Source organism: Sinohyriopsis cumingii, chromosome 7 (genome assembly GCF_028554795.1).
Source record: "Sinohyriopsis cumingii isolate HCF-2022 chromosome 7, ASM2855479v2, whole genome shotgun sequence".
NCBI classification, from domain to species: Eukaryota; Metazoa; Mollusca; class Bivalvia; order Unionida; family Unionidae; genus Sinohyriopsis; species Sinohyriopsis cumingii.
This window is the reverse complement of record NC_142967.1, coordinates 8,824,016-8,845,266: the sequence shown is the minus strand read 5'-3', so window position 1 is coordinate 8,845,266 and position 21,251 is coordinate 8,824,016. Positions and strand designations below refer to the sequence as shown.

The 21,251-nt window shown below is 35.0% G+C and overlaps 1 protein-coding gene across 3 annotated transcripts in view; it reads right to left on the bottom strand.

The window, feature by feature from the left end:
- LOC149794713 (ATP-dependent RNA helicase DHX58-like) overlaps positions 1-21,251 on the bottom strand; it is a 114,377-nt gene that overhangs the window by 65,755 nt on the left and 27,371 nt on the right. For 2 of the 3 annotated variants that reach the window (XM_089964331.1, XM_089964332.1), the window contains exons 4-6: positions 20,560-20,814; positions 16,438-16,578; positions 13,273-13,406 (exon numbers count right to left, since the gene is read on the bottom strand). In XM_089964331.1, the coding sequence (XP_089820457.1) occupies positions 13,273-13,406; positions 16,438-16,578; positions 20,560-20,814 (530 nt within the window). The remainder of the gene's footprint in view (positions 1-13,272; positions 13,407-16,437; positions 16,579-20,559; positions 20,815-21,251) is intronic. The other variant, XM_089964333.1, reaches the window with a different exon arrangement.

Below are 21,251 nucleotides of genomic sequence, written 5' to 3'. Positions count from 1 at the left end.
ATCCGATCTTTTCCAGTGCTATATACTGATTCCCTGCACTTTGGTAGACCCAAGAGCTGATCAATGAAATGAGCGGTTCTAAGACGTATCTTTCCGTGGGGATCATCTTAGGTCTGATTCTTAGTTGACCCGATTTTCTGACCGAGTGAGTTGAAAATAGTTATATATCTCAGCTATGTGTACCAAAAATTGCACTAAACGTAAATTATCTGATATAATTGTATCCATACATCCACTCTCCGCCCCACATGTACTCATTTACAACATTTTATTTTTTGTATCATTTCAAAAAGGGGTGGTGAGGAATTGCTTGTGCAAAGATTTTTAAATGAAAATTCAGAATTGCACTTGTACTACTTGACAGTATCAAATCACTTTACATAAAGAGTTACAGATTTCACAACCAGTGGACTTAATAATAATTCTTTTGATGCTGAGAAGAATATTTTATTAGAGACTACGATCTTACACTATACCCAGCAGTACCATGTTTCTTTGTTTCACTGGTCTTCAGCAGCTTAAGTTTAATACTCCCCACTATTAGGCCAGAGTGAGTTAAGGATAATCACATTAAACATGGATGGCAGTATAGAAATTAACAGTAAACACACATTGGTTGTGTCTAAGCACATGTGCATGTATAATAACACAAATGTTGGATAACGGCGAAGGGAAATGGAAGCAAAGTTCTACTACTGTTTGACGTAAAACAGTGCCTTTTTCTGAGACAATAAAAATATGTCAACAAAGAAACAAACAAATCCAGGTACTTGCACACAAACATGCAATGGAAAAGAGTGATATGTTTACAAATATATACCATATACTATACCCAACCATACACACAACACCAAAAAAGGATGTTACAGTCAGTGATATAGGCATTTGTATGTAACAGACACCCTTACATGCTGGCCTAACAATTAATTCTCATCTAAGTACACAGTCATCCTGGATTCCTAAGACAGAAATCAAGAGTTTGTTGCTTACAGGCAAGGTGATGGGTGCCATTTACCTGCGGAATCTCCGTAGAGTACTAATTGAAAATTTTCTAAACAGTATCATAATATTATTTATTCATATTTATAAAAATTCTGGCATAAGTATTCTTCTGTAGAATCCATTTATTGCACTTTCTGTTCTGTTTTGGTGTGCATTTGTAATTCTCTCTCTCTCTCTCTCTCTCTCTCTCTCTCTCTCTCTCTATATATATATATATATATATATATATATATATATATATATATATATATATATATATATATCCTGAACAGGACAAGCCATTATTTTCAAAAGAAAATACTAAATAAAAATGTATTGCAGACAGTTGTTACGAGTCTACGCTCTTAACCCTGGTAGTGCTGTGTTGTTTTGGGATGACCTTGAAGCCAGTGATGATTTGTTTCTAACTGCCCTCTCTGTGTATGCTGAATTGTTTCAGTACAATACAGACTTTTTGGGCCAATACCATACAACAACTACAAAACTAGTATTAAAAATCAGATTGCTGTGAAATTGTACAAAGTGATGCATATATGCATGCAGATTGCGAACACTAAAAATGTCAGTGAAATTGATGTATGTTCATTGTTACCATAGCAACCAAACAGAAAAAAGGGATGAAAAGTATTTTGTGACAAAAATTCGAACATAATGTAAACATTTCCATCAAATATAGTTATTCTGAATGTGTACATGGACAGTTAATTTGTTTCTACATATCACATATCCTCAGTTCATTACTTTTAGGTCTATGCTAGATAATTAAAACATTACTTTCAAACATGTTTCTACATTTCAGTATGTTGCAATAATTATTTGGATGATGCAATATTTATGCAGTGTTATTATTCACAAATTTTCTCCATTTAAAATATAATTTTATTCACTTATAGTTCATTGATAAGGAAGCAATACTAATCATACTGAAAATGATATATAATTATAGATTTACTTTGGTTGCCATAGCAGCCAAAAAGTAATGTTGGTGTTTGAAAGGTTTAAAAGACTTTTTAAGATAATATTGTTGGCAGAATCTTTTATCCAACTAAATACAGCATTCATTTTTCAAAGAAATCAATGTTATCGAGCTGTTTTAATTATGAAGGTAAAATAATAATTGTTATGATCTAGAACAATTATATTGCTCATGTTTTAGGGTGAAGAGAATACTGTTTATGTAATGAAGTGAAACTAACGGAAAACTAGTATTCTCATTTGAAAATTGTTGGAAGGCAGATGTCTTACTGATTTTTATGTAAACATATCTAGAAGCAATTACTGTTGCTTGCAATAATAAATTTGACAAATACAAGTATCTTGATACATGTGACAAATGTAATAACTGACACAAAATCCATCTGCAGGTTTGTTATCGACTGCAGTGGGCTCTATTTTAATTTTTCATCACACCATGCAAAATTAAATGAACGTTAATTTGCCTTTCAAAATAAAAACTAATACTGCTGAAAACATTAGGATTTCATTCATGGCTTTAACGACTTTCAGAGTTATTTCTATAATCGTAATACATAAAATTCTGTTTTTGCCAGCTTCATTACTAAATCTAATGTATGTCTTAACTTTCCTTTACTATCTATTAACATGCAAACTGAATGCATATCTGATTCAACAGTATGGGATAAATTATGTCTTTGATTTATTTAATACCTTTTATAATTAATGCCATCTTTAATTTAAGACAGCACTTTTAATTTTCGAATATCTTTCTTTACAACTCAAGTTGTTTTAAAATCTTACTTTCAATAATCTTCTAATGTTCAGCTAGTTTGACCACAACTGTCATCAACCTACCAAATAGATGTAATATCATCAGGTAGAGCAATATTATCACAGTCATTGGTTTGGGTCTTCTTTTGACGAAATAATGTACTATTTTTCAGTTACATATGGTAATGAAATATCAGCTGAGAAATGCCAATGTGTTACCAAGCAGTGTGAGCTTTTTGATCTTTACCGCCAAGTGAGGAAAAAATAAACAACAGTATGAACTCTTGAGATGCGAGTTTGCAACACTGGATGGGAGCTGGTATATCCAGTACACATGTATGATAGTGACATTGGTCATCAAGTATTCTTTTGAGTGGATCTGTATATTTGCGAGGCCTGAAGGTCATTATTACTGAAAATTAACATAATTATTCCCCATTGATTATAAATTATAGAGCAATAGTTGTGACGTTTCCAATGATAATTATTAATTGCAAACTGCCAAAATATTTGAAATACAATTGATTTCTCAGCAACAATCTTAACATATTAAAATTCTAGTTGTCAAACGTTTGAGAAAAATACAAAAGAACAACATTTATTTGTTCATTTTCCTACCTTTGAAACTAGCTCTGTAAAAAGGAAACAAAAATGAAATTGACAACAAAACAAAACAAAAAAGAAAAGAAAAACAAAGATTTCCACCATGTCAATAGTTCAGCACTTGTACAAAGGTCTTGATTATTAGACTCCCAAGTCACATATATTTCACATTGCTGTCTACTTCCTTTTCAACTTGATTGTTGAGAGAGAGAGAGAGAGAGAGAGAGAGAGCAACATGAACTTTATAATACAAGAAGAGTATTGTGCTTTTTCTTTTTAAAAGAAATAATAATAATAATTTAAAAAATTGGATAGGCAAGGAAAGGAATAACTCAGAGTCAAAACCTGACACATATCCAATAAACAGTTGGTCCCTTTCCAGCTCGTACAGTTCTCACTCGGTACAGTGTATCACCAAATATAAGAAAAGGCTCCGTACATGGCAGACTCGTTGATAAACTTGGCTACTAGTTTAAGCTCGATTTAGTGGAATTTGAAGTTGTCAAGGTAAACCACCAATTTTCCGGCAACGGATGGTCCGGCACCTCTTTTAGTCCGGACAAAATTACAACAGGACATTTTAAAGTCCCAACACCGCCAAAATAGTTTACTGGGAACTTTGCAGATTAGAAGAACCAGTAGTTGCCATTGAGTTTAATGTCCACATTCACTACACCAATGGCATATAGGTCTCGTTTGTACATCAGAATGAATTTTGTCAATCGAAGGAAAGTTTTTATTCCAAATACTAAGCCAGGCATCACACACTTTATTACACTTAGCTAGTGTCCCATCTGAACTATCAGTTCTAGCAACTTTAGCACAGTTCTGAATCTGATTAAAATATTCATCAGTTTTCTGTTTCTGTTTAACCTCTAAATACTTATCCAAACTTGCAAACGGCATTTTGTCCATGTCTCGACATGTCTTGAGTTCGAGGTCGCATGCAATATTTATACAGCTTCAATCAGAAATCAACACAAAAACAGGGATCACGCTGGGCTTCGCCAATGTCGCAAATTTTTTCCTTGTTAGCGCCAGAACATACCATCTGGTGATATTTTTGGCTACAACCGTTTTGGCTGATAAAAATTGTATATACAGTCTTGGGTTTGGAGTGGAGAAATTCAAAGGCACCACGACAGGAAGCCTCCAACGTGAATATAAAAATGCACTGGAATCTATTGTTACATAAACAAATCCATGTTTCTCATATTGACAAACCATCATAACAGTGCGTTGTTATATCATATTCCGCTTACGCTGATGTCTGGCCTTGATAGTGTATGCTGTAATATAACGAAAATAGCCATGCAACTGACTAACTACAATCGACCACCTCTGATGGCGGGAATGAGAAATGACTACAGTTGACCAGACGACGGCAATTTTGTTTTTAAAACTGTACCAGAAAAACAGTTTTGCTGCAGCTTCAAAGAAAATTGATTACCTTTGAAGCACCGATATATACTAAGCAAATTTTTAAAAATTCTGTATCAATGTTCTACAATTATTTGACTTTGCCGCAACAATCCTTCAAAGAGAACCTTTAACGGTGCCTTCAGTAACACATGCAAGCCAAATCAATGACCTTTGATCAGAGGAAATCAGCAACAAACTTAAATAAAAGCGCTGTTGAAGTTTTCATAGTGATTAGAACACATTTATTGTTTCGCGAAAGTTTCCTGTTTACAACAAAAAGTGCGTACGGATGACACATGCATGGGTGATTTTCTGCATTCCGGATACAAAATTTGCTTCGAAATACGTACAATTAAGCGTTTCGGAGATTTATGGAAAGATCAAACACATCAAACAACTTCGCTTGGATCAAATGTTTAAAAAGACAGCCAAGAAGTATGAGTATCAGAGTAGTACATCTGAAAATCCTGTGACTTCAACTTCAAGTACCCACGGATGTTCCACCAGCAGCATCAGAAATCCATGGTAAAGCACCAACTATGTAACAGGCAGCAATCCTGACAGCCCACAACTTCCAGACCTTTGTGATTAACTCTACAGTTCCAGCAAAATTCTAAAATTTGCCAATTTGGGAGTGGTAGTACAGCAACATTCTTTGCAAGTACAGTAATTAATAAACCTGTTTCATTTACACCTGTATTGAATAATTATTATGTGCCCTCGGTTGGTCCAGCAAAAATGCTAATCCGGCAATGCTTTGGAACCAAGGGTGCCGGAAAATTGGTGGTTTACCTGTACTGAATGGGATAGCCATGTCATAGCACTTGTATATCAATGAGACAGCTACAAGACTGCAACTACGTAACAGCCACCATATTGTTTACATCAACATCCACTGCTGACAACAGACTTTACTGGGAAAATAAGTCTGTTGTAATATTTGTTTTACTGATGTTCTGTCACAATGATGCAGAACCATGATCTATTGGACGATTGCATGTGTTATCTCTCATCTATTATTAGCACATGATTAATGATTGACCTACATTGGATATCCGTAGATGTCACTGTCCTGTGCCATTAAAAAGAAATGGTATCCGCACACAGAGCTAGGTGACGTTTGACCATAAATATATGGTTCCCGCAATCAAAGACAGGTGATGTCAGCAATAAATATGTGGCTTCGCACTATACGAGTTAAAACAAGTGGCAGAAAAGAGTGAAAGACAACAAGCTTTGTAAAATTTCACAAATATAATTTCTTTCCCTAGATGACAAAGTGAAAATGAGAAAAAAGAAACTTATGGTATTGTGAATTAAATCTCAAAATAATTCAAGAGTTAGATCAGTAATTAAAAGTCCTGAATAAAACTCAGTAGAAGTCCTGAGGAAATCCAAAAACTGAAGGCGATGACATGTCTCTTATAGAGTGTTGATCTGTCAATTCTTTTGTTGAATCAGTGCGTTATATTCCGCTTATAATTCCAGGTTTGAATTCAGTATAAATTCCAGTCAATGTCTTTATCAAAGAATCTTATCAGAGCACTTTTGTTTTTCCAGAGAAAATAATCACTTGAATTCAAAAATTTGAAGAAAAAGAGTCCAGCCCAAAACAAAAACATAATACTGAACACAACATAAAACTTGATTCTGCTAAACCTTAAAGCACGAATGACCAAGTCCTCACAGTTATAAGGTTATACAGTTCTCTACTTGACCTCAGGTCACAATTAGCATTTTCTAAAACAAAACATTACCTAATGGAAAATATCCTTCTAGATTAGTCCTGATGTTTACAAAACAATAACCCGGAGTATGTATAATTCACAAATTCCAAAATCTTGATCCAACTAAACATATTTACTTCTATTTCAATAATAATACTGATTTTAAACCCATACATAATGAAAATAATTAAGCTATGTATTAACTGTTTTTAATTAATAAAATTAAAAAAAGAGGTACATTTGGGTCAAGCAGAAATGAACTCAATTTTGGGCAAGGTCAAGTCCAACATTGTAATATTACATTACAACAGCATGTAATAAAAAAAAACAAATTAAACAAATTAAACATATATAACACAGTAATGTTTTCTTTTAAAAAATAACCAGTAAAGTTGAATATCATCAATGTGCACATATCATTAGTTTTATTATTGTTCTAATGTTTAATGCAGGCCATTGGCATTGTTATCAAATACAGTATAAAGTAGGTAATAAATTTATTTATGGCAGGGTGTAATAGGACCATCGGTGGATAACAAACATTTAGGAAAATCATTCAGAGATTTTAATCAAGTTTTGACAGAAATTACTTTGTCTGACGCCTACATTTAAATAGAAGTCGTTTTTTAACGACTGATAAGGAATATTTACTATATATGTTCTTTATAATTGTACAATTTATTGTTCTGAAAAAGGAGCTTGACACTATTTTGAAGGCAAATTCCGTCTGTCAGTAGCTGGATAAATACCTTGATCTGCTTTATAGCAAAATAACACCATATCATATATTATATTATGTGATAATTACAATAATTACAATAATTACCATAAAAGAAAAGAAAATATCTCGGCGAAAAATCGCACACACACACACACCCAAGCCCTTGAAAATTAAATGGTCAGTACCTTGTATCAAATTAATTTGCTATGTGCAAGCTAACTGTTCTATAATTTCTACTTTAAAATTTGTAACTAAATGGAGTTGATTAAACTTACACAGTATCTGTAAAAGACTGTCCTGACATAATATAGCTTGTTGATAAAACTGCGAAGTGTTGCACACCGAAGTCTACAATTTACTAGCTATACTACTGATACAATAGGCAGGGAAACTTTGAAAAGGATGCAAACACCTGGGCAAGATATTGTTCAGAGAGGGCCAGTAAACATAACACATGCCGACACCAAAAAAATGAGAAATATTTAGTAGACTTCAAACTAACCAACTGCTCTTCTGAAAATCTTAGGATCCTTTGCAGTCGTATAAACTAATGTCATCTACACATTAACCTTCCCCACCAGAAAGCAACTAAAAATGACATGCATTCTTGGTTTTTAATTCGAAAATTATAAACAAGATTACTGGACAATTTCCCTACATTCCTTACTGACAGAAACTACTGAGGTACCTGTACAGTGAAAAAGTACCATATAAGGTCAATTGCGTAAGATATGGCCAAAGCGAGTGATAAGTGATTATGTTTGGTTACTTTTGACGAATTTTTCCTTGTCATACACAAGTAATGGTTACTTTTTCAAAGAAGTTAGTGGAAAAACAATCAATGAAGTGTTCTGGAGCAGCCACATAATATGGTACTGCATGAATTAATCATTAGCCATGTCGGAAATGTAGCAAACTGTTAAATATCATATCGCTGAATAATGACAGACTCATAATTACATATGAAGTTGCATGCTAGTAGCATCACTAAGTTCCACTTTAAAAAACGTTAATTCAAAAAGAGGTATAATTTGGAAGCCTGTACGATAAACTCGTCTTTTCTGTCTATATATCATAGGCAAGAAATTCGTACTCATTACCTCCCCTTGACCAATGCTAGTTGCCTCCCGTTTGAAGCTAAGAGATGCCTCTCATACGATGAACGCACTTGCAGAGAGGCAGAGAGATTTTTCGTGATTCGGTGAGTATTCTGAAAGAAATACAATTTACTGAAAAATTATCCTCTCCTTTGAATACATTTCACCAGTCTCTTTAACACATGGAGAATATGTAGCAGGAGATGGGAATGCCGAGCATCCTACCTCGACCACAGGAAAACCCATTGAGGACAGAATGATTTCATTCCGTATATGAATAATTGCCCAATCTCCAAAACTGACAGCAGCAAAACCGACGGCCACGTTATCCATCACAACTATATATAGTTAAAATCGTCTTACTAATAGTTCTTACTGTCAAATCAGGAAAAAATGAAGTGATTCTCCTGACGTAAAAAATGGGCTCGTTGGTAATCTAGAGGCAACAGCCTCTGGACCTACCAGATTCAATTCTTGTCTATTCGAAGATAAATCCTGAAGATCAAAGCTCGTGAAAAGAGTTTTGGCATACCAACAAACAGTTTGTATCATTTCAAAGAAAGAAACTATACATTGAAATAGCAGTGTTTGCATATATTGCTTTAATTTCTGGCACTTAACTCTTCAGAAGGTACTATGATCATATTTCAGAGTGAACTAAGCATATAACCCACTTCAGCCACCACATTGATAGGACTTGAGAGGTGATATCCTTTTACAGGCTTTCCCCGGGAGAAAGATTCGCTTTCTTGCATCATGACTTTTCTTTGTACACTTCAAGTAATGGTTGTGGGCAAGGACAGGGTCTTGCATGGTCGCTTTTTTCAGTGTATCTGCCGAACAGAAGGAGTGTATGACGACTCTCTGTTCAAACTGAACTAGAAACAGTTCGGGTCCATTGAAATGGCATGTAACACGCTGCATGCCAAAGTAAAGGCTGTCAGTGAATGTCTGGCTTCTGAAGGTTTGAAAATATTTGAAATGAGCCATTTTGTGACCCGTACGAAATTCCATTATAGGAACATGGTGAGGGATTTTGGTCTATTCATTTAATATTTAGCCAAAAGCTATGGCTGATCAGTATAACCACTATCCCCTTTGCCGTAATGCCTCAAAGTGTCAGAAATTGTGGGTCTTTGATATGATTCGGGGCTAATTTATTTTTCTCCTTGAACAGCCAGAGAAAGAAGAAACCAGCCAGCTTTGGAGTTGAGGCTGTAATGCTAACTTTGTAATCGATGCGACCGGAAACGGTGTGCCACTGGGCCTGCAAGATGATCATGAAAAGGAAGTCTAGCAGAATCAGATCTGCTGTCACATTGAGCAAACCGAAAATTTTCAAGAACTCTTTCGCTTTAATCATTGTTGGAAAACTAATATGCGTATTTCATAAGTCAATACACGCATGTGTGATGAGAGGGGCAGTATTGATATTAATGATAAACTAACTGCCCATATTTGAAAAATGGTGGGATGTCGAGAACCGACTTTTCCTTGTTAGCTAAAAAGCCTAAATAACCTAACAGGGACAGGACATCAATCCATCATTTTCATCAGAATTGAACTAACCATGTGTTTTTAGAGGATGCTTCTAAGAAAAGCCACAGTCACGGTGGACAAAGTGGACCAGCACAAGATACGATGGAGTTGATAATATTTGCGAAAGCACAAGGACTTATGCTGAGACAAAATGGGAGCACACTGATATACTTTTCCTTGGTAAGCAAGCCAAAGGATCTTGTGCGCAGTCAAATGAATAAATACAATGGAACCCCGATATAACGCGATAATTGGGGTCAAAAATTGGATCGCGTTAATAGCGGGTTTGCGTTAATGCTGGGTTTTACAGTATTTTACTTTTTTTCGAGAACAACGCATTGGCACACATACATTTATTCGTGTTTAATAATATATCATGAATAGGGTATCAACACCATTAACTATGGTGCCATCGTGGCATGCAATTCATCACTAATGCATGAAATTCCATTGAAAAATTGCACACAGATTTAAAATATTCAATAATTTTGTTACAGATCATTGTGTCTGAATTCAACGTCCTATAGCATGAACAGAGTATTAACACTATTTACTTACCGTCTGATATCGTACTGTCGTGACATGTAGTTAACCCATAATACATGTAATTGCATTGCAAAAAATTGCATACATATTTAAACTATTCACCAATTTTGTCACAAATCATTATGTGTATGAATTCAATGGTAAAAATTAACAGCAAAATTAGGTTAAGAAAGACGAAGCACATGTATGGTTCGTTATGTTCCAGGGTCTATGAATGGTGTCTGTACAAATTTCATACACATAAAAGTTTCTCATATGCGTTTCCGTGTACCTTTATCTGTTGTAAATTCTCAATAATTAACACTTGCACGCCTATTCATTTGAACGACAGCAAGAATAATTAACAAACAACACATGCTTTCAGCGTGCATATAACGTTTACTTCAGATTTTGTGAATATCGAAAGACACATGTGAAAAATACTTTATAAATATTTTTAAGCAGAACGCATGTACAATTTCATACCCTTTTGATTTCCAGCTAATAAAGTGGACATTATTTACTGGTCAACTGATTGTGTCTAATAACACCAACAAGCCTAGAAAACATGTTGGCGGCTTTCGTTTTTTGATATTTATTAAATTGTGAGAATCTTTTATCAACCACCGCATTGTCTGCTACTTGGTTGTGTATGCAGTTGAAGAAGAAACACACGTCAGCTATTGTTTGAGCAACGATTGTATACAGAATTAATTGAAGACAATCACAAAAACAACTTACTTGCTTTACTCATGGATCAGTAATAAGTAACATTTCCGATAATGTTTATTTTGGCGTAACACTCCAAGAACCTGGTGAAATTGTTAAATTTCAAAAGCCATGCCACGATCATATTATATTCGAATTCATACGCGAACTCTTACCCCAAATGACAAACATTTTACACACTATTTATAGTACTTAAAAAAAATATTTTTCCGGGTATGAGAAAAATACATATACATGTATTTCAGATTTCAGGAACCACGCCACGATCGTATTATATTCGAATTCATACACGATCTTTTGCCCAAAATGATAATAGAGTTGTGTATGCACTATCACGTACTTCGAAAAAAAAAAAGTCATGTGCGAATGAATATATGAAACTTCGGGATCCACACCACAACCGCATTATATCCTAATTCGCATTATCATGGGACGCACTATAGCAGGGTTGCACTGTATGTGGAATGATGTATTGGTCAAGTTTAGACTGATCGCAAATTCATCTATTTTGATGGAAAGTATAACTGAACGAGCATTTTCCCTCTTGAACTTTGGTGCTGCAATGTATTTGCTGAAATGGCAGGGGTCTTGCTCTTCCTGAGAATTGATACTAGAAATAGTCTGGCATAAAACACCGGAGAGTTCGGTTAAAAAACAATCCCCACTGCGGGCTTGAAAATTAACAACCTGATCCCCGTCTGCATAATTTTGGCTTTCTCCAAATGTGACACCATGAACGTAAAGATGAAAGGAGAAGAAGTGGGATACATGAAATCCCCAAATCACCTCTATGGAACAATATGGATTGGCCATTCAGTTTGCCAAAAAAAAGGATGATTCAGTGCCAATGGGAATTAAGGAGTCTGGTGCCAACCAGTAAGTTATCGGTGGAAAGGCGGTGTAAAAAGTCGACAGCGGCTGTTAGTTGGCTTGGGAACAGAGAAACCTTGTTCCTAATCCCCGTCATTAAACATGTCTCATTTACTGAGAAATCTGGTGACTCCCTTCATTTGATTGAAGTCATAACTGTGCTGTTGATGGATAGTATTCGGCATTTTGACTCCTTGCCAACAATTATATATACATATATGATGAGGCTGGGATTGATGTGGTCTAAACGTCAGAGAAGAAGGCATTGATCATTGGAGGGGCAGTTCTTGTGCTGCCTTCCTCCTCACTTCCTTTATCCAATCGCCAAACAAAAACGGCTACCCAAAGAGTGTCGCACTCAATGCTAACAAATGGTATTATTTAAGTGATGACGCGAAAAGATATGCATCTCATCGCATCAAATCTAAGTTGACAGAGAAAGTCAGAGCGTTAGTTATTCTATAGAATGGTGTGCTGACTTGTAAATGACCTTGGCGTCCCTAAATTTACTATGATATTGCTTCAGAAGAATAAGCCATAAAAATAGCCAGCCTTTTTGCAATATATCAGCAGGTGTTACCAATAAGGACGGTCGGCAGGTATGGTGGAAGGTGGGACGGTTGGCTCAGTTGCCATATTGCTAGTATGCATAGTTATCATCAAGGTGATCGGCAGGTCTGGAAACCGTCCATGCAAAATGTGCGACGAAACGGAGGTAATGGTCAGTTTGGTCCTTGCATATTGTTCCAAATATTGTGGCACTACTGGCCGGTATGTGGTTCGGCTCTACAAAGTGACGGATCTATGGTCACTATATAAAAGGTATAGCCGACCGAATGGCTGGACTGGATGGCCAATAGCTACATTTCAAACTGAAATTATATGTTGATATACTTATATTGAATCTGCTGCACATGGAATTATCAGAGAGATCTGAAAACCTGTATTCAGTATTTACGTGTGTGATTCAAATTTCTTCATCTATCTACATGATTTACTCTCCTTAAATATTGAAAAGAACGATGATGTCCAATCTCTGCAGCATACCTCTGGATACAATTCAACTACTGATATAAACCTTGGTCTCATCAAATAGAAAAATAATACCTGTCACATACATCCATACTCACACATTCAAATGAAGCATAGTTAAAGCTAAATGGAATGTTCGCGTTAGATCATAAATTTAATGCAACTACATAAGGGTTATTTCAGAACATTTATATGTATATATTCAGTTATTTAATTTAGCCTATAACCTTATTTGTATATGTGCAGTCAAATAATGAATCCAGTAACAAGTACAAACCTGTATAACTTCAATGGCAACGATGGTTTTCCCTGATCCAGTGGGGGAGACTATGATAACATTTTTCCCTTCAACGGCTGGTTTCGCTAACTCCTTCTGGTATTCTCTCAGGGAAAATACTGGCCTATTCTCACCTAAATTGGAACATAGTTTCAATTAAAATAATGTGGTTGTTTATGTATAATATGCAGAGGTAAGAAAAGTTTCTTACCTAAATTAGAACATAGTTTTAAAGAAAATAATTGGATGTTTTCATATACACATCCTAAGACAATTTACAAAATTTTCTGATGAAAGAATGGTTTGTGCATGTGCATTATGTCTCAAGCAGTGAGAGTGTTTAATACAACCTTGATAGCGCTCACTGTAATTGCCCAAACCTATTCAATATGCAAAATATCTCAGTAGAAAATAAAGTCTTTGAGAACATAATCACTGAATGAGAACTATTCACCTTCTCAATTTAAATTACATTAACAAATTTACTTTATATGTCTGGATGGCTTCATATAATCATAATTTCAATTATGAGCAAAAGTGCACCTTAGTTCATAGAAAACATTCCTTCAAACTGATTTTTTATCTATCATATATGTAACTGAGATGTATGTAGTCAATATATATTTATGTCAAATAATTCCTTAAAACGTAGTCGGGTAAAAGTCCATCGCAATTAGCAGCACTTGTGTTCCTCCTTCCACCAACCCTATACCCTTGTTGTATTCATGGTTAGGAAACTTCTTCAGCTTCTCATCTTCATGGAGCAATATATCAAATATAATCACTCTGTTTTAGTCTATGAAAATAATGTTAAGGTTACAAATATAGCATCCATATTACCTATGAAAATGCAACCTCTCATCCCATTGAAGATGCATTCTGAGTCAGAAACACTTGTTATATACTTATCCTCCTGAAACGCTATACGAATTTAGGTCACCATTCATCAGCCGGCAGTGATGGAGATAATGTTAAAAGGAAGAGTCCATTTTACTTATACATCACCTTTGATGCCCGCTGCTCCCTGCACTGGGGACTGCATCAAGGATCATATAGGTTTGCTGTCATCTATTTGACAGACGGACATGTGTATGGACAAAGGGGACTTATAGATAGACACAACCTATCCACAAAGGTAAGCCAAAACACATCAGTTTTGCCTTATGAACTCCAAGTTCCATTCTTATTAAATTCAGATCCTCATCTCATAAGATTACTTTTAGAGTTTCTTACCGAGATCAAAACCTTGTAAATACCTTTTACAAATAATTAAGTTAAACACCTCGCCATTAGATTCCTTCAAGCGTAAAATTGTAGTTTTTACCACTCTTAGGTATTTCTTATCATATCAATTCTAGCATTAGTTAAACTATCATCAACTACCTTGAGAATCACAGATTCTATGTATCATGAACTTCATGCAGCTGTTTCTAAATCAACAGAAAACAAATTTAACTTCTTGTTTCTTTTATCTAAATATTTGAAACAATTTTACAATCATATATATTGGATGCTTGATACATTTAGTCTAAGATTGTGGCCTGTTTCGTTATCTTGTTACCCATGAAACAAATTTCACCCTTAAGCTTGTTCTTTTCCAGCCTGACGTCATGATGTAAATTGTTCTCCAAATATTGTTTTCGATGGGATTCAAGTGCAACTTTTGGCTTTCTTCTGAATCAGTCTAAAGCTTATTACCATCATAATTTATGCTGCTGCCTGACAGTGATAACATCTGATCAAGATTCGGACTCTCCATGCGTGAAATTGACATCCGAGTTTATTTGCGTTCAAGTACATTATACAGATACTGATTTACTATGCTTTACTTAACTTCGTACTCATCTAAATAAACAAACTGAAACGTTGAAACCATTTAACTAAATGTATATTACTAATCATAACTGTCTCAAAATGGTGTTCAATGTTTGAGGTGTAACTAATCAATAATAAGATAGACCTTGGCCTAAGCACATGCAATGATGATGAGTCCATCAGGGCAAATGAAAAGCTATGTGTTTATTTACATATTCATTCATATTTTTGTCTCCACGTCTTCGAAAACAATATAGAGACTATGTACATTGTGTATCTACTTCCGCCGTCACTGTACAGAAAGAGGACAAACTGTAAGATGTAAGAGAATGTAGCAAATATCCACAACTATGGAATCTCTGAGTTCTTTTCGAAATGTATGATGTCTTACCATTTTCAGTTTAAATATATCATTACACCAGGTGTAGTCCTTATGTCATGAAATATTCTTCATCTAATATTTGTAAAGTGAATGAGGTAAAGTTTGTTTGATAGAAAAAGATGGAGATGAAGTTGATATTTTTATCCATAACGAGGTGAATATCGACATGTCAATGAAGTTGATTGCTTTGCTTTTATATTTTCAGTTCATAATGTGGAAATATTGAATATGAAGCGAATCGTAACTAATTTCTTTACATGATGAATGATTTAAAATAAACAGTCTTTACTCTTTCTTAGATAATAATGAAAGACGAAGACTGATATCAAGTCGTTGTTTGGTCATGCCATACAGAGTAAAATGGCAATGATGGAAAATATATATTTCTGACAGAACTTGTGATTGTGAAAAAATTATTTCAGAATTATAGTCCATCGAGAGAGAGAGAGAAGGATAGCAAATGTAAATGAAATCTGCTATCTGTATTTGGTTAGGGGAGGTCATTACCGAAGGAAAACAAATCAAACTCCTGTCCTTGATGACAATTTATGTTTTTAGTTTAAATGACTGACATCATTGTAAGCCACAAGTGAAAATCAGCTATGTTCTCTTATCATCCGTGGCTGGTAGAAGTAATATTTCCTCCCTCGTTTATCATGAATATGCATAAGTCTGTTTAAACAATTCCTTTTAGTACAAGAGTGCATGGTAAATGAGGAAATCTTCTAGGAGACAGCCACGGGTGAGGACAGAGCATAGCGAATTGATTCATGAGGTTTGCGATGATAATAAATGACAACTTCTTTGAACACGTTCACAACAAATTGTATGAGGAAGAAATCGAAACAAGAAAAACGAATTTCATTCATTAGATACTATCATGCTTGTATGCGAGGTCGTCGACACACTTTTGTCAAGATTAGTCACATCGTGTACTGATGTTTGATTTATATGACCAAATGTATTACCTGCTGATTCGCTACCTGGTTCATCACAATAACTGCTGGATGCATTAAGGTCTAACACGATGGGTTTGGATACAGAACTTGTAACATGGTTTTCGGCTTCAACTGGTACCACTTCAGTGTCATCACAAGAAAAATCTGTTTCTTGAATAAAGAGAACATAATTAAAATGGTAGTATTCACTTATTTATCAATAACTGGAGCTTGAAACCTGAATAGTTTAGGGATTATACATCCATCTTCTTGATTTGCACTTTCGTGGTTCTGCATACGGATACACTGTATTTAAAAACACTTCATCTCTCCAATGTATGAGGTTAGTTCGATAGCGAACAAGTTCACCTTTAAATAATGATTACACTTGCATTAAGAGTATTGCGAAATGCAATTTTAACGCAACAAAACGCATTATATAGAATACCTGGTTAGATTTGTTTGAACTCGATTGTTGATTTACTGAAGACTGGCATGCGTGTTTATTTCCTCATTTCTTTGCTAGCACTTAATATACTATAGTTCCTATTAATTTCAACCACAACTTGATATCAATATAGAATACATGGCATTAGTGATTATTTGTTGTTTGAAAGCTGTTTATTCCCCTGAAGCTTGTTTAGCTCGAAATGGTTTGAAATTATTTTGAATTTGTGCTGACTGTCTATATAGGGGGTGGGGTGGGGTGTCTTCTTGGAGGGCCACATGATAGAATCAAATACTTAGTGCACTGACATAAAGAATTTTAAATGCATTTTACGGGAAAAATTGGTCCATATCTCTAATTCTTTTCAAATGGAAGGACTACTAAGCAAACAAATCAATGAATTCACCGCAAGAGATATAAAAATAAAGTTATGTACAACAACAAACGAGTGGGTTATTATGTCTATCACAAAAAGAACCATTATGTTTTGACCTATTTCAAATTTTGGATATTGGACAGAAACACCGCGTAACTAAATATCAATACCATGTACACGATTTGCTAAAGAAATTATATATCGAGTTATGCATGAAGGTTCTAAAAGAAAGATGTGAAGAGAATAGTGTAGTGGGATAATGGAAAACAGCAGCAGCAGCAATAATAATAATAATAATAATAATACATGTAATTACTTAAGTACATATCATCGTATTTATTGTGTATGGGTGGAAAACTGATGAATGACTGTAATTTTGATAAGACTGCAACGGGATGATGTGAGGTTTTCATTTAGGCCGAACTCCTGGTGAGTTTTCAATTGTAGTATCCAGTATAGTTCCTTATGTGTGCGTTCTATGTCTGTCCACCACTGGTTTGATTCATTCGGTAGCATCTCGAGGGACTCAACTGAGTGTCTAGTTAATTTGTAGTGGTTGAGCGTTTCTTGTTGACTTTGTTGCGATTGTGAATTTTGTGTTTATCCATTCGCTTTCTGAAATCAACGGTTTTGCCAACATAAGTGGCACATATCCTGCATGTCAGAAGTTAGATTGCATTTTTGGCACGATATCCTAACTTCTGATTCATTGTCTAGCTAACACATATTGCTGAAATTATGAACGATTCAATCTCGGGCAAATGGCTGCATATTAGGCACCACATGTCTTTGCAGTGGTATGTGCCTGAATCTTTGGGCTTTGTTTGAAGTTATCTTGGCAGATGGTACTTGAGATTTTTAGGCCACATAATGTAACCATTGGAACTTCATGACACAGCCATTCCAGAAGTTCAGAGGGTTCAGTTAGGTGCCAATTATTATGAACGTTATGTTGAAGGTTCGGGGTAGAAAGTTATCGCCAAGGGGAAACGCTCATTGCTTTGTTTTGTTTTATAGTTAAGGAGGGCTCCCCTATCGAGAAGTCTTGTTTTGTTAATTTCCATCTTCATTGTTGCAATTTGTATGCAAGCACATAACGTAATGAGTATTTTGTATTATGTGCTGGGGTGGCAGCTGGTCATGGGTAGATATGGGAGAGAGTCAGTGGATTCAAAATACATCTTCCCATCAGGAGTGTTGGTTGTATATATAAAAAGGTATCGGACCTGTTTGATGATTCTGACGAAGATTTAATTGTAAGACGGAAGTTAATGGCAAATTTGGAATATGTTTTCGAATTGTAGTCTGTTTCGATCCATTCCAATTCTATGTCGTCAGTGAATCTGCGCCAGTTTAGAGGTCTCTGGGATGTCTCGTTAGGATGGTGTTTGCTCGAATCTTGTCGTGATACGATTTGCATAAGAAGGTGTCATATTAGTGCACACTGCAATCCAATTAATTTGTAGGAAGTGCTGGATGTAGGAAGTACTGGATGTTAGATGCAATATTGTTTAGCTTTAAAACATGTTTTTAAAGTTTGACCTTGAAGGATCAAGTCGACTATCACATGCTTGTAGGCTGTGATACTTTCCTTGTGTGGGATGTTGATATATAAGGAACATACATCCGTGACGACGAGGAGCTTGTTATTTTGAAGTTTAATTTTGGGTGATTTGGTGAGGATATTTGTGGGATATCGGATATTTAAAGGCCATTTTTTCCATGAAGGACCAAAGGTGATAATCAAAGAATTCAAGCATTCCTTTAGTGAGATGAATGTTTCAGGAAATGACTGGCTTCCCTGTGTTTCCTTCTTTACGTATTGTAGGTAATATAAAAAAAAATCTCCCTAGTTTAGGCCAACTGGTAGGACGTAGCTAGGATTTTCTCATTAATGTGCCCTAAGTTATGCAGTGTGTTTTAATGTTTCACAGTTTTACAGTGTTCAATTTAAAAAAAAATAAAATAACATCTCTTATATGAAAGTTGTCTTTTAGACTGAGATATAATCAGAAGAATTCATGACAACATGGGACCCCTTGTATGTTGGCTTGTTGACAATATATTCCCTCTTTCGCAGTGTATTTATTTTTAGCGACTATCTTTCCTGTAGGGTTATATTATTCTTTTTGGTATAGCTCCGTTCTTGAGAATTTAAGTAATTTTGCTTTTGCGGACAAGAGTGCCTCCAGAGCTGAAACTTTACTAGGATCTGGAACATAATCGCTTTGGGGGTAAATCTGCGAGACTCATCATTAATGACGTTGAAATATCTAGCATTGTCATTAAACATTTCTTCAAGTCTCATTCTGAATGCAAAAGCTCGCGAAGTCTTCTTTTTGAATTCCAGCAAATGTACACTTTCAGCCGAGGATAAAAGTTGAGGTCCTTAGAGAGAATGCTTATGTTAGAGTCAGACAACTGAACCGATTACAGGTTAACAACTGTGTTAACATTCTGGTTTACCAGAAGGTTTTTCCTGACGAACATTCTATTCTTGTTCTCCTTCTTTCCTTCTGCGACGAAATCACACTTTTGGATTTGTCCGTATAATATGATCTCTCGAACATATGCTGTGTTACTTATCTGATATTTGCCTTCTGAGGCTTGTTTGACATGTGCTCAGTTTTTCCATATATTCATGAAATAGGCTTGATCACAATGTCTTCAGAGTAGGAAAATTTACTACCACCTGTTTCCAAATCCCTGGTTTGAGGGAGAGATTTAGCTTTCATGATTTCCAGAGCTTCATAGAAGTGAAACAAAGAATAGACTTCCATCTTTTGATAAAGTATGCCGAAGCTACCAACACAGAGAGGGGCAAAAAGTGAATGTTAAAACCAATGGGACAGTTTCGTTTTCCAAATGTGTTACATAATTGGCAAAAATGATGTTCTGCTCTGATTTTCTTTGTGTTAAGTCATCTCAGAATGAAGAAACGACAACAAATTTAAATGCGAAAGAGGGTGAATAAGACACGCGAAAATAGGAATATTATACATTCGTGAACAACAATAAGAGAGAGTAAATAGATAGCGGTACTAATACACAGAATAAGAGAGGTCTGATCATCTCCAGAAGAAAACTGTTGCAGATAATTGCAGATTTTATTACAAGACACCGATACAACCAATACAAACCACGACCATAATCATTCATAATTGCTGTGTCAATATGTTGTCAATATATCATTTTAATTTGTCTTATCTGCAGGGAAATATATATATATTACCTGCATTTTTGTGTCATTTCATGTATCTCTGAATTATCTTCGATTTTAAGTTAGGACATACTAATTAAAATTTTAAAAAACATTCTGGTGACTTACCAGTTATACAAGGTTGTAAGTTATTGCCAGTGACTGAAGAATCTTTCAATGTGTCCATTTGTGCATCCGGTCCTTGAATTTGGTCTTGGCCAGCCAGTGTTTTGATTTTTGCCAATTTCTCCAAACACTGTCTTTTACCTTCATTTGTCATCTGAATATCACACAAGGCTGAGCTCTGACTATTCTGTTTTCCTCCTTCTTCCTCTTCTCTCACTTCTTCTGGGACATCGATCATTTTGCGTTTCAACGTGTTTTCTTTGCCAGGAAAATAAGGTAATAATAATTGGATCAGGGAAGAATTATTTATACTTCAAAAGGCAATTAAGCATGTAGTTACACAAAATTTATTTTATTTATAGTATCTATATTTATAATTCCTATCCCATGTTATATTTCCCATTTCGGAACTAGCAAACCAAATAAAAGGATGATCCCGCCTGTCTATTACATGGAAGTTATCAAAAAGAATAATAATGAATAATATAATAGTATAAAAACAAATCATTGTTAGTTTTTAATCAATTATTCAGAACAATGAATGTCTGATGTTTGCTGCCTATTTCAAAAGAATGAGCATGTTCTTACTTTAAAGAACTTAAAACTTGGCATTTAGATGTGCTTCAGCACACAACAGTTCACGTGCGAAATATTAGCTATTACTTAAACATTTATAATTTTACTCTATTCTTTGC